This window comes from Delphinus delphis, chromosome 3 (genome assembly GCF_949987515.2).
Source record: "Delphinus delphis chromosome 3, mDelDel1.2, whole genome shotgun sequence".
Taxonomy (NCBI): Eukaryota; Metazoa; Chordata; class Mammalia; order Artiodactyla; family Delphinidae; genus Delphinus; species Delphinus delphis.
In genome coordinates this window covers 96,040,637-96,058,450 of record NC_082685.1, presented here as the reverse complement: position 1 = coordinate 96,058,450, position 17,814 = coordinate 96,040,637, and the positions used below count along the sequence as shown (strand labels likewise).

The 17,814-nt window shown below is 38.2% G+C and overlaps 1 protein-coding gene across 1 annotated transcript in view; it reads right to left on the bottom strand.

The window, feature by feature from the left end:
- The window catches only part of ELL2 (elongation factor for RNA polymerase II 2), a 71,167-nt gene that overhangs the window by 21,602 nt on the left and 31,751 nt on the right, over positions 1 to 17,814 (bottom strand). The window contains exons 3-4 of the mRNA XM_060009133.1: positions 6,147 to 6,268; positions 1,026 to 1,189 (exon numbers count right to left, since the gene is read on the bottom strand). Of these exons, the coding sequence (XP_059865116.1) occupies positions 1,026 to 1,189; positions 6,147 to 6,268 (286 nt within the window). The remainder of the gene's footprint in view (positions 1 to 1,025; positions 1,190 to 6,146; positions 6,269 to 17,814) is intronic.

Genomic DNA, 17,814 nt, shown 5'->3' with positions numbered 1-17,814 from the left:
TAAGCTAAGCACCAAGTCCCAGGAGCACTGGCTCTGTTCCAAAGAAATACTTATTAAAGATACTAGTGGAGCTTCTCAAAGCTGAATGTATTGTAGCTGGGTCAGCAATGGGAAAATACAGAAGTAGAATTATACCAAACCATGGAAAGATGTTGATTAAGGGATCTGGTTATTCAAGAGACTTTTTGTTAGCATTTACATTTTCAAATTAATATCCTTTCATCATTTACTATCCAGTGACTTGTGTTATTAAACTGACCGAGGCCTCATAGAGCTCATCCTCACTCTGCGTGACTCTATTACTGTTAATAGTCACTGTGAATTAACTCTTTAAAACTGTCAGGGTCACTGCTCGTAAAGGAGAGACTCAACTTGCGGGTCTGGTCTTAATTCCCCTCGATTTGATGGATATTTGAGTGAGCTGATGATAAAGGTGATGGGGGTAGGGCAGGTTCTTAATTAATGGAGAGATGAGGATGAGGATCCATAATTGAGATGACATCACAATTGAGGTACCAAAGAGGCATCACCCTAATGCTTTGCTATAAGCACGTTTTAATACTTTTGCAATAAAAACTCCTTGTTGTGCAAAGATCCTTTGAAATTCTGCTAATAGAAAACTCATAAGTTCTACTAATAGATTTTACTATAAAAATAACTCTCCAGAAGTACAAAATAAGAACTATACTGTCCACCACTGAAATTACATCATCCAGTGACAAAGAAAACACAACAGTACCACTATCACAATCTCACATAATAAAGTAACTTGAGCAGATCCCAGGATTGTAAAGTAATAACAAATGGCCAGTAGAGGATCTGGGATTTATGAAAGAAATAAAACTTTTCAATCTCTTCAATTTATCAGCAGTATGAAGAGAATAAATGACTTTTGACCATGTTTTTCAAAGTGTTCTGAAAACTAATTTCTGTGTTTTCATTAAGTAATATTACCAATATTTACCTAGAGTGATCTTGAATGATTCCAATCAATCAGCAAGAAGGAGAAAGGTATCTATACAAACCTACATATGGTCCACCAGGTTTGATAACTTTTGTGCTTCGGTTGCGGGATTCCTCCTCTGCCTGGGTCATTCTTTCTCGTGTCATCTGATACGAGTCATTTGTTGCACACACTGTAATTTTATCTTGTATAAATCCCAGGCAATTGAGCTGGGATGCTCCAGAGCTGTCAGGTAAGATGGTGCCTTGTTAGATATGTCCCACATTTTGCATAATAAAGGCAAGCAGAAATTGTATAATCCTAAAACCAGCAGCTTTAATAATAACTTTGCAATTCAAAATAACTAATATTAGTCATTTTAAAATGTAAAGCTTACTTAAAAATTTTTAAGTTTCTCCTCTTCATTTGATATCACATTTTTTTTTCCATATTCTGGATAGAATGGGTGAAATGAGATCTCAGAGACCAAATCCATGAAATGTTGAAAAAAAAAAAAAAAAAAAAAAAGAATCAGTACTTGGAATGAAGACCAGAGTTTTGATGGGCACTGTAGTTCTACTGTCATTTTTAAAAGAATTATCTACCACTGGTGTGAGAAATGTTAAAAGTTTACTTTTAATGGAACCATAATATGTATGCTTTAGAACTGACTAGATGAAACAGACCCACCATAATAATGCCTTTTATTTTTAATAAAATATTAAGTTTAAGGCTAAAGTACTGCCAAATATCATAGTTTAATTTATTACTATTCACCCAAATACCCTAAAAAATTGTAACTTTATATTTACCATTGTTAAATCTCTATAAGATGATCTTTTGATATAGCAAATACTGAAAAATACTGGACAGGAGATTTTTGCAGAAATATTAAAAAAAGAAACCTTTTATTTACACAATCACGAATATTAACACTGGCCAGGAAGACGGCTCTGTATTCAAAGTATTATGCTAATATTAGGGGATTATGGTAACAGTTATGCTAGTATTTTAAAAAGAAATTATTATGGCCTTAAAACAGACTAGAATGTAGAAGTAATGAAAATGTCACTACAGCTCTGATATTCTATTTCTTAACTTAATTGGAAGTAGCTTTGTTATGATGCTAAGAAATAAGGGTTGATAAAATTTTTGTAAGTTGCTAATAACTGTCTGTACAAATGCTATTTTAAAAAAATCAGTTCGTTCTTCTCATAAATATTTATTGGGCAGAGAGACTGTGTGCCTGGCAATGTGTGAGGTACCTGGGCTGTGACAAGGACTGACAGATGCGGTCCCTCCTTCAAGGAGCTCTCTGTCTAATGGGCGACAAGGATGAGCACACTGGAAATTATGATGCAGTGTGACAAGTGACAGGGAACAGGGAACCCCCAGGAAGGTACTTCACCTGGACTTGTGGGCAAGGCAAAGGCTTCCTAGAGGAAGTGGTGATTGAGCTGATCTAGAGGGATAACTAGACAAGGGGGAAGGACAAAAGTGTTCTAAAGGGATAACCAATGTGTGCAGGCCCAGAGGAACAAGGAGGAGGTTTTCAGCTTGACCAAAGGGAGCTGGCAAGAACAATTAGAGGTGAGGATGAAAAGAGGGTATAAGAAGTGCATCACACAGGGCTTTGGAGGTCATAGTATAAATTTTGGACTTTTCCCCAAGAATAACAGAGACTGAAAATAGTCTTATTTATTCCGTAGAAAAATCAATCTGGATGAAGAACAGATTAGAAGGAAGGGGGCACTCTTGTGAAAGCAGACCAGTTAAGAGGCTACTGAACGATTACAGACAAGAAGCAATGGCTTGAACCAGGGTAGGGCAGTGTGAATGCAGAACAGTAAACAGATTCCAGAGATAGTGAGGAGGCAGCATTGACAGGATTTGGTCAGAGATTAGCCATGGCCAGGGGTCGGGGGTGGGGGTTGGGTGGGTGGTCGTTAAAGACTGTGCCCAAGTTACTAGGTGTGTGGAGCTGCCATGTGAGACACCGGAGTACGGATGGGAGAGAGAAAATGAATTCAGTGTTGGACCTGGTTGGTGACTTTGAAGAAGTAAGGAGCAGTCTCAGGAGGGAATGGACTGTGAATAACACTAATATTTAAAATAATCAATAGGAAGATAAAAAGACCACAGGAGACCAAAGAGGTAGAGGGAAATTAGAAGAGCAGTGTGTCATGGAAGCCATGGGAATAGAATACTTCAAGAATCAGAGAGTGGTCCACAGTGTGAAATGTTGGCAACAAGTCCAGAATAATAAGGAACCAATAAGCATCCCCTGGGTTCATGGGCAAGGAGGTAAAGGCTCTCTTCGAGAAGCATATTTCAGTGGAATGGCGGGGACTGAAGCCAGACTTCGGGTCCAGAAGTGAGTATAAGGGAGGCGGGTTTGGGTTTTTTTGGTTTTTGTTTTTGCGGTATGCGGGCCTCTCACTGTTGTGGCCTCTCCTGTTGCGGAGCACAGGCTCTGGACGCACAGGCTCAGGGGCCATGGCTCATGGGCCCAGCCGCTCCGTGGCACGTGGGATCTTCCCGGACCGGGGCACGAACCCGTGTCCCCTGCATTGGCAGGTGGACCCTCAACCACTGCGCCACCAGGGAAGCCCGGTTTTTGTTTTTATTGTCTTTTTTAATGAGGCCTACTTGAGCTGAAAATCCAGTGAAAGGAGAGAAAGGAAGGGGTAGGGAGGGAGGATGAGTAGGAAGAAAAGACTGCAGTAGAGAAAAGTCTGCAGTGTGAAGGTCTGGTGGCAGGAAGTTTGAATTTCAACATCTCCCCTTATGATTTACTAAGTAATTTACATAGTGAGAATAAGCTGAACCTATTGCCAATCACAATGAAGATACAGTTTTCACCATCCAAGGTCAAGAAACAGATCTTTACAAAATACAGCTATAAACCCTGTGGGCAAGAAGGTACTCTCCAGAATTCTCCACTCATCCCTTTTGAACTTAGTTACCTTAAAAGTTTAAATACTTTGACATATGTGCATAAATGTTCCTACAGTCCTTCTCTAGCCTAGCTCACTGTTTCCTATACTTGAGTATGCATTATTTACAGAGCTGTATTATGTATTTTCACTAGGCCTGTGAATGGGCAGATTCAAGGAATTTTTGAGTGTGGGATTTCCACCATCTTACATATGAGAAAAGCGAGGCCCAAGGAGATTTAAAAAGAAAGATAAGAAAGGAGACTAGTTGATATATATTTTTTGAACATCTATTTATGGAGCTCAGCCAACACTGTAAGACTGGAAAATGAGTGTAAGAAAGCCCCTGCCCTTAAGGAGCTTGCACAACTGTAGGAGAGACAAGATATATGGAAAATAAAAAATCAAACTGAATAGAAAAGGTGGAGCCAGATTATAAAAAGGTTTTCTTGCCAGGATAAAAACTGGAACTCTGAGTGCTTTTGTTTTTATGATGGCAAATTTCAATTTATATTCATACCACACTTGGATCATACGAATGTATTTATGACAATGTTCTCACAATAATTGTTTCTTTTCTGTTGGCACATCATGTATAGTTTTATAAAGTGACCTTAAATCTTTCTCCAAACAAGGTAGAAATAAACACACAGGGTATCTGTGATGTAACGGAGAAACCATATTACCTATGATAGGCCTGGTTTTGAAGAGGGAATTAAGTTCCTTAACGAAATTCCTAATGGGACATAGTTCAGTTTGATGTCAAAATGTTCTCACTGTACTAAAATAATTCTCTTAAGACAAGTGTTACAGGTAATGGCACTATTAGAAATCGGTGTGCCCTGTGGTATGTAAAGAACACTGAAGTAGGAGTTAGAACTCAGTTCTCATTCAGCCCAGTCACTAACCAACCAGCTATGCAACCTGTGAAGTGAAGGGGTGGAACCACACAATCACCGAGGACCCTTGTACTTGGTGATTCTATGATCTATTACAATGCTGTCCCACAGAAATTTCTGCAATTTAAAATGTTCTGTGTTTGTACTGTCCACTATGAGAACCACTAGCCATGTGGTTATTTAGCCTATAATATGTAGTTAGTATGAGTGAAGAACTAAATTTTATTTCATTTTTATCAACTGAAATGTAAATAGCCCCATGTGGCCAGTGGCTATCACTGTGGACAGTGCAGAAAAGTCTACAGAGTCTAAAACTCATGCAATTTATACCAAAAAATGTAAGTTTGGGGGAAGGCAATTTTTAGAAAGCAAAATTAACATATACTCAGGGAAAATGGCAGATTAAGATAAAGCAAAAAGTTATTTAGTCGCCTTAAATGGGAGAAGAAATTTAGACCTCTCTCAGTGAAGTGTCTTATTTTGTATCTCTGCCTTCCCTGCTTACTTGGAACACAACTTTCCCTTCCCTTTCTCCCACACACAGCAAACACTTAAAGTTTCAAGTACGACACAGAGGAGAGATAGGGATGGATGGCCCTGGGGGCCTTGGGGAACTTTCGGCCAATGTCAGTGTTTCTCGGGAGGTTGGGGGCTCTAAGGCCTTGTCTTTATCCACAGGCAGAACAAACTCCCATGAGGGGCCGTTCTTTAATCAGAAACAACCACAGCAAAGAAGAGTGTAACAAGTAGCTTAGTGTTTACAGAGGACCTAAGTAGATAAGGGTTCCAGTGGGTACCCTGGGCTATGGGTGTGTATTTTTGTCTTCCTCCCTCCTTTTTTCCCCTGAAAATCAGAAATGACTGCTATACTGGGGTTAATTTCTAGTTTCCATTCTGCTGCAGAATAAAGATTTTTAAAAACCTATCTTAAAACAAGCCTTGCACAGCGAAGGAGGAAGGGGATATATAAGACACACGTATATTTTCCTCCTTTATCTATGAGTGTGAGTCCTGAGGATACTATAAACACTCTTATTTATATTCAGTGAATAAAAATTTAAAAACCCCTCAAACTTGTCTTTAATTAAAATAAACAAAATAAACCATGTTTTATAGGTATAAAATCTATACCTTAAAAATTCCTCAAGGGCAAAAATCTTAAAATTTTTGTGATTGTATCCTACAGTGACAAATATAATTTCTAGCACATAGTATGTGCTCAATATTTCTCAAATAAATAAATAAGCCCTACCATTCAAGTCAGTAAATATTTACGGAATGACTACCATGTATTTTATTGTAGAATTAAAAAAGAAAACCCTCAAAGAAAAATCATTTTCCCTTCAGCATACCTTGGAACGCACTTACCTGGAGAAGGTTTGCTGGATGCAGTCAAAGCTGCCTTGAGGGTTGTCTTTACCCACATTTGACAAATAGAAGTTAAAGGTATGCACTTCGTTGGGGGGATCATTTTTAGGGATTTTGACAAGCTAAAAGGGGGACAAAGAGAGAAACACTTCAAATTATAAATTTGCTATAGAATGATCTGATGACTGACTTAAATGTTTTTCAAGCGACATTCATTTTTTACCGAAGCCCTCTTGAGCATCTAAATTTATAGCATTTATATTACCAAATCATTCAAGGAATCTGACAAGCATGCTTTAACTCACCACGTTCTTATTTCCATTTTCTATCCTAAAGTGTCAGTAATCATATTGGCTCAGTAATTAGTTTATAAGAAGAACCCCCTTCTTTTCAAACTAGAAAATGGTTACAGTTCACATGAAGAGTTATTAGTGAACTCGCTAAAAAGCTCTTCCTCTTTTGAGATACACAGGTTCTGCCTTTGGCTACATGACCCGCTGCTAAATAGCTTCTAGATATTTAGATGGTCTCAAGATAGAGTCCATATCCCAATCTTTTGCTGTCTTATTACATACGCATTTCATTTTAATTCTTACTTCTTGGAGCAATATTTTTGAAGAATAACTAGCAGCATAAGGTGACTACTATAATTACATTCACACCAAAACGCAGCTGGGTGCTTCTCCCTGCCCTATGATTCTTGTACTCATCCTCATGTTTACAGAACAAGGTCAGCAGCCTACAGAGATTATTCTGCAGGGCACTCCAAGGCTGAGCCCCAGGCAACACTGTGGAACAGGCAGATGTTTCCTATGCTCTTGCTCAAGGTCTGGTTTCTCTGCTAGATGGGAAGCCCCAGAAGTGAAGGGACAGGGTTGCTCTCGATTACTGAACCCCTGTACTGGGTACATTTTCCTGGCACATAGGAGGAGCTTAATAAACATTTGTGAATAAATGAGCTGGAAACTTCTGTCTTTCAACTGCTCCACTCTTCCCAGCTCCCAAGACCTTTCTTCCCTTGGGTCTACAGGGGCCACCATGGTGTTAGATGATAATTATGAATAGGATGCATTGGAAAGAAAGTAAAATATGACTTCCTGCTCTCCAGCCTCCAAATACATGGTCTTGGCAATTCAGTAGACAAGCAAGGAGGGAGAAAGTGTTTTCTAATTCTCTTTTGTCTCCTCCAAATCTGCCCTTTACATCAATGGAAGATTAAGACTCAGAGCTAACTGGCTGCCAGATATATATATATACACATATATATCACTCATGAATATGCTAGTAAGCATAAGCGTGTATGAACTCTACTTGGCCCTGAGGACATCCTGCAACTCTGATTTGCTCACTCTAAAAAGACTCCTAATGTTTTATCTACAGAAAATAATTTAAAGCCACCAACTCCATCCCATACCCCTCCCCCTAAAAGAGTGAAGAAAGCTAAGAAGGGAGACAATTTGCAGTGTCTGGTACATAGCAGACATGCAATAAATGTTTGTTGAAGGAATGAACGAACAAGGAGAAGAAAAAAGAAAGAAGTCAAAGGTAAACATCTTTTCAAAGGAGATTCATTCAGAAGACCCATGTAGAGTTCGAGAGCCTAAATTTCACCAAAAATGTTGAATATTAGATAATACTCCATAGATCCTCCATCACTCATGAATTTAAACTATCTTTGACTCCCTTTTTAAATTAGTTCTAATTGCTAGAGTAACAAGCTTCTACATTAATTATCCACTCTATAAATTATATCTCTGGGGGGCCCTAAAGTTACTCTTTTATTTCCCCAAATTTCCCCTAGTTCTAAAATGCTGGAACTTTGTGAACAAGTCTTAATTTACTCTGTAAGTATTCATCAGGCTGTCTTATTGGGTGTGCAAACTGAACACCTAGTCAGCAAACACACACTGGTGAAATGAAATGGAACGTTTTACTTCTTAATCCTATAGAGAGGGAGCAGAGCAGGAGCCAAAGGAATGCTTGTGTGAGATGCAAGGGAACAGCAAGTCTGTCCACAGGCTGGTGAAACAGCATTCACTGACGTCTGCTTTTGTTTTCCTAATAATAGCAGGGCTCTGCTGTCAGAGAAGGGATGTGCCCGGTAGCCCAAAGCTTCCTTAAGGTCTAGGACAGGAGGTAGACAGGTAATGTAGGTGTGAACACTTGAATGACATCCCTTCCTCAGCCATGACTGACTTAACTTCCATTCACCTTCCCCCTCAACTGTCCCTGTAGATCTGCAGAACCTGGTTGGGGAGATTTTCCACAGTGGTTGTAGGCTCATCTCCAGGCCAGGCTCTGGCTTCAGTTTAGGCCTAAGGTCTTCCTTCCTGTGCGGCTCAGGTCTGGGAATGCAGGAGCACTTTACGTATCAGAGTATGAAAGACTGTCCGTTTTGGGAGATTCTAAGTTGTATTTTAAAAGAGTAGAAGCATATAGTTTTTTTGTATTTTGCAGGAGTGACTAGAGTCTGTACTCAAATTCTACAAATGTTCGGTATTCTTTCACTGAAAACTTTTAACTTAATTACTGGAGTCCTTAAGCTCAGACATCTACTAAACAGAGCATTTTATTCAGGAAAGTTCTTAACGAACCTTTATAATATTTAAATGTAGATTTTTCCTTTCTTATCATCTAAATTGTGATTCCTCTTAAGTAATATTTATACTTCTAAAGGTGAAAAATTATCTTCCTATACATTTTTTTCATTTTTAAACACACACACACAGAATGTCTTTGTGTAAATTTGGAGGATTTAATAACAAAAATACCTTGTATGAATTAATTACTGTGCACACCACTCAAAGCATTAGGGTCTGGCCTGATGGTGGGCATAGAATACTTTCATATTCTTATTCTTTAAAAGAATCTTGAATAGAAAAAAGCTATAGTCATTTAAAAAATATCATAATGAACAGAACAGGAAAGAATCAGATCATACAGAAACAAAATTAAAAAAAATACACAACCCATGCTATATACCCACTGAAGTGTTTGAAAGTTTGTATCCCACATAGATTAGAACAGCAGTTTTCAACAAGGGGCAGTTTTGCCCCCCGGGGACATGTGGTGTGGGAGGGTGCTACTGGCGTCTACTGGAGGCCAGAGACAGTGCCCAACACTTTACAGTACACAGGACAGTCCCACAACAAAGAGTTACCCAGTCTAAGATGTCAGTAAGGCCCAAGTTAAGAAACTATGGATTAGAGCTAGAGGTAGAAAAGAAGTCAGGGAATTCTGACTTTATTGACTTCTGAAAATTAATGAAGAAGTGGAGGGGGAAATGGTATCTTTAAAGAAATAAAAGTACCCGTTTAAGAAAAAAAGAGGTAATAGCATGGAGAATGACAGCAGGACTTCTCAGAAGTCTCTCCAACCCACTGTCCCACTCTGTGGTGTGTACGTGAGCAGTGAGCAGATAGGGGCAGGAGCAGGCATCAGGGAAAATTATGTTCATCATGGAACCCAAAGGTGAATCTTGATGCATATCATGGTATTTTTCTCCAGCTGAGGAGCTGGGGTGGGGTTGGAGGTTAAGGAATGATGAGAACATGAAGTTCTGAGTTGCCACAACTAAGTTTCTACATCTCCTTTCCTCTGTGGTTTTCAGATCAACAGCAATGCAGATGGTACAGCCTGACCTAATCTCAGGCTTTTCCTGTAAAAGATCTGAGAGCAAGATGTTGCCTAGCAATCTTCATATCTTTAAAATTTCAAAAGCTTAAATTATACGGTCTATAGATTTAGTATATCTAATTTCCTGAAGGAGATGGTATAAATTAGATACAAATTTTATTTGCATTAATATCTGAATATACTCTTCAGAATGAAATGTATGTACAAAAAGTACTCATGTTTATAGCTGGCCTAACAGTTTGGCTCCTTGGGCAAAGCCTTAATGGAAAGAGCAGGTTGTGTATGACAATTAGGGCAGGCAGGAGGGGTGAAGGAGTGGGGGCTTCAGAACTAAACTATGGGGACCTCTGAGTGGACCAAAGCCTGTAGGACTGCTGAGGGTCAGAGCTAAAGTGGGATCAGAGTCCCCACTTCAGAGACTAGACTTTCAGAGGAACTTGTGGATACTTATTGCTCCTCTCTCTAATATACAGGAACCTATTCCACAGCTTGTCTAGATAGTGAAATAGGAGTCAATCGTTTCTTCCAGAATGGTTACGAAGCATTTTCTTATAAACTGGCCTTTGAATATGGAATATGAAGAGAGGGAGTTAAAATGAAATGACTGTTATTGGCGGGCACAGGATCAGCTTCTGGAGACAGGACTAATCACCATGGGAAAAGAAATTCTGAGGTCTGATTTAGAAACAATCGTGGAGGAGCATCCCTTTGTACGATAGGAACTTCTCAATTTTAATTATAATATTTTGAGCTTTTCCTATAAGTCAGTGGGAATACCTTTATATTTAGCAACCCATGGTCTACTGGAAATTCTTTTAGCTAAATATCTTAAGAATGAAATATTATTTTAAAAGTATCAAAGACTATGATTCTAAACAGTTTCCTATTCACAATGAAAAATATAAAAATATACTACCATGTTCTGGGCAACTCGAAATGTAGATTTTAATTTTCATTCCAAATATGAGAGCCTGAAAATCAAAGGCTTAGGACCACAATCCACAACCCTCCTCCCAAACTCCAGTCTGTCTTTGATAAAAAGCTACGAAGACAAAGTTTCAGGAAACTTTCAGACATTTATAATTAACATAAACACTGTATACCAAGATGTGTAAGTCAAAGCTTCTAATTATTCTGAGACACAAGTTCAGGCATGTGGCACTGGGATCCTGCCTGAAAGGTCATTTCAATATCAAGTCACAGACCTCCTATTTACGTAAGGATATAGGACAAAAGTGCAGTGTGCACACTGCTGCAAATTTCTCACAGAGGCATGCTAACATCTGCTTAAAAGCCACTGGTACTTTTACTGCAGAGGTTGCTCCACTGGACTGAGGTACACACTAGATTAAAAATAGGACCATCAAGCAGAGAAAGCTTTCGACAAAATTCAACACCCATTTATGATAAAAACCCTGCAGAAAGTAGGCATAGAGGGAACTTTCCTCAACATAATAAAGGCCATATATGACAAACCCACAGCCAACATCGTCCTCAATGGTGAAAAACTGAAAGCATTTCCACTAAGATCAGGAACAAGACAAGGTTGCCCACTCTCACCACTCTTATTCAACATAGTTTTGGAAGTTTTAGCCACAGCAATCAGAGAAGAAAAGGAATCCAAATCGGAAAAGAAGAAGTAAAGCTGTCACTGTTTGCAGACGACATGATACTATGCACAGAGAATCCTAAAGATGCTACCAGAAAACTACTAGAGCTAATCAATGAATTTGGTAAAGTAGCAGGATACAAAATTAATGCACAGAAATCTCTGGCATTCCTATACACTAATGATGAAAAATCTGAAAGTGAAATCAAGAAAACACTCCCATTTACCACTGCAACAAAAGAATAAAATATCTAGGAATAAACCTACTGAAGGAGACAAAAGACCTGTATGCAGAAAATTATAAGAAACTGATGAAAGAAATTAAAGATGATACAAATAGATGGAGAGATACACCATGTTCTTGGATTGGAAGAATCAACATTGTGAAAATGACTCTACTACCCAAAGCAATCTACAGATTCAATGCAATCCCTATCAAACTACCACTGGCATTTTTCACAGAACTAGAACAAAAAATTTCACAATTTGTATGGAAACACAAAAGACCCCAAATAGCCAAAGCAATCTTGAGAACGAAAAACGGAGCTGGAGGAATCAGGCTCCCTGACTTCAGACTATACTACAAAGCTACAGTAATCAAGACAGTATGGTACTGGCACAAAAACAGAAAGATAGATCAATGGAACAGGATAGAAAGCCCAGAGATAAACCCATGCACATATGGTCACCTTATCTTTGATAAAGGAGGCAGGAATGTACAGTGGAGAAAGGACAGCCTCTTCAATAAGTGGTGCTGGGAAAACTGGACAGGTACATGTAAAAGTATGAGATTAGATCACGCCCTAACACCATACACAAAAATAAGCTCAAAATGGATTAAAGACCTAAATGTAAGGCCAGAAACTATCAAACTCTTAGAGGAAAACATAGGCAGAACACTCTATGACATAAATCACAGCAAGATCCTTTTTGACCCACCTCCTAGAGAAACGGAAATAAAAACAAAAATAAACAAATGGGACCAAATGAAACTTCAAAGCTTTTGCACAGCAAAGGAATCCATAAACAAGACCAAAAGATAACCCTCAGAATGGGAGAAAATATTTGCAACTGACAAAGGATTAATCTCCAAAATTTACAAGCAGCTCATGCAGCTCAATAACAAAAAAACAAACAACCCAATCCAAAAATGGGCAGAAGACCTAAATAGACATTTCTCCAAAGAAAATATACAGACTGCCAACAAACACATGAAAGAATGCTCAACATCATTAATCATTAGAGAAATGCAAATCAAAACTACAATGAGATATCATCTCACACCGGTCAGAATGGCCATCATCAAAAAATCTAGAAACAACAAATGCTGGAGAGGGTGTGGAGAAAAGGGAACACTCTTGCACTGCTAGTGGGAATGTGAATTGGTACAGCCACTATGGAGAACAGTATGGAGTTTCCTTAAAAAACTAAAAATAGAACTACCATATGACCCAGCAATCCCACTACTGGGCATATACCCTGAGAAAACCATAATTCAAAAAGAGTCATGTACCAAAATGTTCATTGCAGCTCTATTTACAATAGCCAGGAGATGGAAACAACCTAAATGTCCATCATTGGATGAATGGATAAAGAAGATGTGGCACATATATACAATGGAATATTACTCAGCCATAAAAAGAAACGAAATTGAGCTATTTGTAATGAGGTGGATAGACCTAGAGTCTGTCATACAGAGTGAAGTAAGTCAGAAAGAGAAAGACAAATACCGTATGCTAACACATACATATGGAATTTAAGGAAAAAAAATGTCATGAAGAACCTAGGGGTAAGACAGGAATAAAGACACAGACCTACTAGAGAATGGACTTGAGGATATGGGGAGGGGGAAGGGTAAGCTGTGACAAAGTGAGAGAGAGGCATGGACATATATACACTACCAAATGTAAGGTAGATAGCTAGTGGGAAGCAGCCGCATAGCACAGGGAGATCAGCTCGGTGCTTTGTGACCGCCTGGAGGGGTAGGATAGAGGGTGGGAGGGAGGGAGGGAGACGCAAGAGGGAAGAGATATGGGAACATATGTATATGTATAACTGATTCATTTTGTTATAAAGCAGAAACTAACACACCATTGTAAAGCAATTATACTCCAATAAAGATGTAAAAAAAATAGGACCATCAAGGTTTTTTTTTCCCTCATTTAATATAAACACTTTGTTCTTTTGTGGGTATTACAAATGATTTAAACTTCCATAAGCTTTTATTTGACAGCAATTCTATAAGTTCTAATATCCGCCTTTTCTACTAAGGTGACTGCAAATGCTCAATGGATGTTCATGACCCAGCAATACCACAGAGTTTGACATGACAACTCTCGGTCCTTAAAGCAGACCTGCTGGCAGGGCCTTTGAGATCATCTAGCTGAATGTCTTCATTTTACAGATTTGAAACAGAGAGAAGTTAAGTGACTTGCTCAAGGTTACGTCTCTATATAAAATTGTAACCCCTGTACTCCTGACCTCCTGACCCTGGCTCCATGTTTGTCTAAAACACTTAGTACCTGCACTACTTACAGATTTTGTTTGTTGTCTTTCTCTTCTGGCTAGAATATAATCCTTAGAAGGACAGAGGCTTTTGTCTGGTTTGTTCCCTGTATTGCCAGCATCTTGAATAGTGTGTGGCATAGTCACTCCATATGTACTTGCTGAATGAGTAAAAATGGTGATTAAAGCCTCAGACAGGACTAGAACTGAAGTGTCTGCTTTTTTTCCACCAATATAAAGCATGTTGAAAAGTTTCCTTATATTAAAAAGGGGTTCTATCCTCAAATAAGTTTGGGAAATGCCAGCTTAAACAAAAGCATTTACTTTGCTGTAGGTTCTTTCATACTGAATAGCGGTTTCCCAATTTTTATGACCTCAAAACCCACTTCTTCCATTCCTATAGTATCTTAGGAGGCCAGCCTGTCTCTTAATATTATTTGACTAAAATATCTATTATTTTACTATAGATAAACTATATATCTTAGTTTAGATACAAAAAGTGCTACAAACACTTAAACATTAGAATTCTCCATTGTTCTCAAATCCTTTCCTGACTTTTAATCTGTAATTTCTGAAAAAAAAAATCCTGTAATTTCTTAATAATCTAGAAAATTCGGCTTAGCTAGAGAAATGTATTGATATTTGCATGCACTGTTCAGGTTCCAGAGTTTAGGGACAGAATAAACCTAGAATCAGAACAGAAAATAGAAATCTCAACCTGAAAGCCACAAGTCCTATTTTTCAAACTAGAGCTGTGGTTATGAGTTTAGGCCTAACATTATGGGTTTAGGGAAGGAAAAAAAACCCTCTCGGATCAGTCCAGATGTAGAAACCAATGCTGTGGTGGAGGTGGGGGACTAGGGAGGGGAGGGGAGGGTATCTTTCACTGGCAATTGATCAAGTTTAAGTATTAGAGAAATCAGTAAGAGATAAATATTCCTATTGACAAGGAATGACAGGGAGTGGAGAAGATCCCACATATATCATAAACATCTGAAATTTCCACATGATAGAGGCTTTACTGAGAGTAGTGCAAAATGCTAAATTTATCTGCACAAAGGGAACTATCGGCAGTTATCCAAAAAATGCAGGCCATGTACCAATTAATATGAATAATTCAGGACAAAATAAGTCCATTTATCTCCTTGCATTCTTCCTCTTTGGCAAGATGTATAGTATTAAGGAAAAAAGTAAAGTAGCATAGCTTTTCCTATTAAGCTTCATGTAGCTCCTTAAATCCAGTAATAGAACTTATTAAAAAATTCTCGATGAAAGGGTACAGTATAGGCCAGTAACGAGACTTCTTGGTTCTGTTACTTCCATAGGATATAGTCTTATCAGAAAACTCATTCCTTTGAACTGCATTCTCATCCAAAATGTATTCTTTTATATTTATGGCTGTTTTGGGGATAACATCATTGATGGCAACATTTCAAAACTAATTTTAATTGGTTACAAGTAAGCAATACCACCTTACAGGAGTAAAGTGCTAATTTTTAAAAGTCAAATACACCCAAGCTGCTATATAACTGAAACTGAAAAAAACTGCCTTGAGTAATTTTTGGCTTTCTTAATATGGTTCTCTTTAATATGAAACCAACCTTCTAAATGTTGGTATATCCAACATATGTCAATGTCATCCAAGGTGACATTGATTGATTAATTTGTTCATTTAATTCATTTATTCCACAAATATTAACTGACTGCCTGCTGTGTCAGGCACTATTCTAGGTTTCTGTGACACATTAATGAATAAAACCACAAAGATCCCTGCCATTGTGGCATATATGTACAGAAATTCAGGAGCGAGATGATGAGGGCTTCGAACAGGAGATGGGGAGAAGTGGAGGAATCGGGATATATTTTGCACACAGACATACTGACTGTGTATGAGGAATGAAAGAAAGAGAGAAATCAAGGATGATACCAAGGCATTTTCCCCTGGAAGAATGGAGTTGTTTGTGTGTGTGCATACACATATACATATATACATGTATGTGTATATATACTCATGTGTGTATGTATGTGTGTGTATATTTATTCTTGGATATGATGATGAGTACCTTAATGTAACTGAATCCATACTAGCTAAGTGCACTAAAATACAATTGACCAATGCTGGTTTCACCAGCTAAAAAGGGGCTTCAAAATGAGTTTTGTTATGACTCATTTTGTAACTTCACAGCCAAAAATTATTTAAAAGGGCCCAGGTGGCTGGGTGTAGTTGGCTGGTAGCTCGGTATTTCCAGGAAAAAGGGGGGGATGACAGTTAGTGGCAGGGGAAAGATGCAAATAGCAGATACTAGAGAACAGGGAAAAGGTATACAGACTATGGAGTGTGAGAGAACAGAAAATTTGTATTTAAAAATGACTGCAAAATTGAGCTAAATGCCAAAGTACCTTTTAGAAGAAAAGTGAGAGAGCCACCAAGAGAATCTGAGAAGTTTGTTAAGATTTCATAGGACACATGTGGTTCCTTCCCAATAGACTTGGGCCTCACTCTCCACCTTGTATTTGATGTCTCCACTTCTTGTCTTGGCTTGCATTAGCTTATCCCTTGTTTAATACTCAGCTCAGGAGCCTTTCCCTTCCCCAGTGAGATGGGTTCCCTTTTCTGTCCCCAAAGCACCTTGGGCTCACTTCTACTGCATGCTAAGTACTTGTTTGTGTCTTCCTCCCCACTAGACTATGAGTTCTTTGGAGGCAAGGACCATGGTCTTACTTTCATACATATCTGGAACATGACAGATACCTAATAAATATTTGTTGGATTAATCTGAAGAAACTTGGGACTTAGATTAAATTCACTCTGAAGTGAATACACCAGGACTACTAAAAAATTAGAGATATAACTGAAGTAGATCAGAGGAAAACCAGGGCTCTGCAGAGCAGGCAAAATAAATAGCAAAATGAAAGGAAGAAAAAAAAAAATCCCAAACAGCATGCACTGTGTGGTACAAACATCAGAATGAAAAAGTTTTTTTACCTCCTTGTGCTACGTTTAGCCCACAAACCTAGGTCAAGTGGTTGCCTGGTTTGTGGAACTTAAATTTATTATATATTATACATTTTTCTTTTTTTAAAAGTATCTTCATCTTTATAAAAATACTCACAGAATACTCTGGCCTTACCAAATTCCATTGAAAATATGATTCAGCGTCTTTAAAACCACTTTGCATTTTAAAGGACTTAGGGAAACTACACTAAATAACTCTAAACTTAGCAATTCTCCTGGTCAAGTAGGAAGCAGAATTTTGTTTAAAAAAATGGTTTGTTTCTCAGAAACAAAGTCCAAACCTGAATTCTGCAAGGAAAAAAAAAAATCTTAAGTATGAATGTCAATTTCCAAATTCATTGCTAATCTCTCCTTGTTCTACTGGAGTCTTGAGAAAAGCTTTCTGTAATATGCCAGGAGGAAGTGCTGGTGAAACATGGGTGGAATAGAAGTCATGTATGGCAGTCAGCAATGACTGTTTAAACCTAGGAAGGAATACTGGTACTTGACAGATGTGAACACTCAAGATTAACATAAATTCGTAAAAGTGGCCCAGGCCTTAGAGTTTGCAAAACACATGGTTTCATTCCAACTCAATCAATGTTGCCATGAAAACTTATAAGTTCAATAACATAAATTGTATTTAAGTCTGAAGAATATTTCCATATAGATTTGGAAATAAATTCAATTCTTAATTTTCTGTTTTCAACATCAACATATTAAAAAAAAGTTTTTAAGCTACAGATGCTTTTTTCAAAGTAAATCTTATGGGGAAACCCACCATGTATTACAAATAGAGTCAGAGCTGCTCTGGTTGAGCGGACTGGGACTGGGACTGCTGAGGCAGCCACTGTGGTAACATCACAGAACCCAGGCTCTGGGGACCAAAGACACAAAACCATGGCTGCATGTTAAGGAAAGAG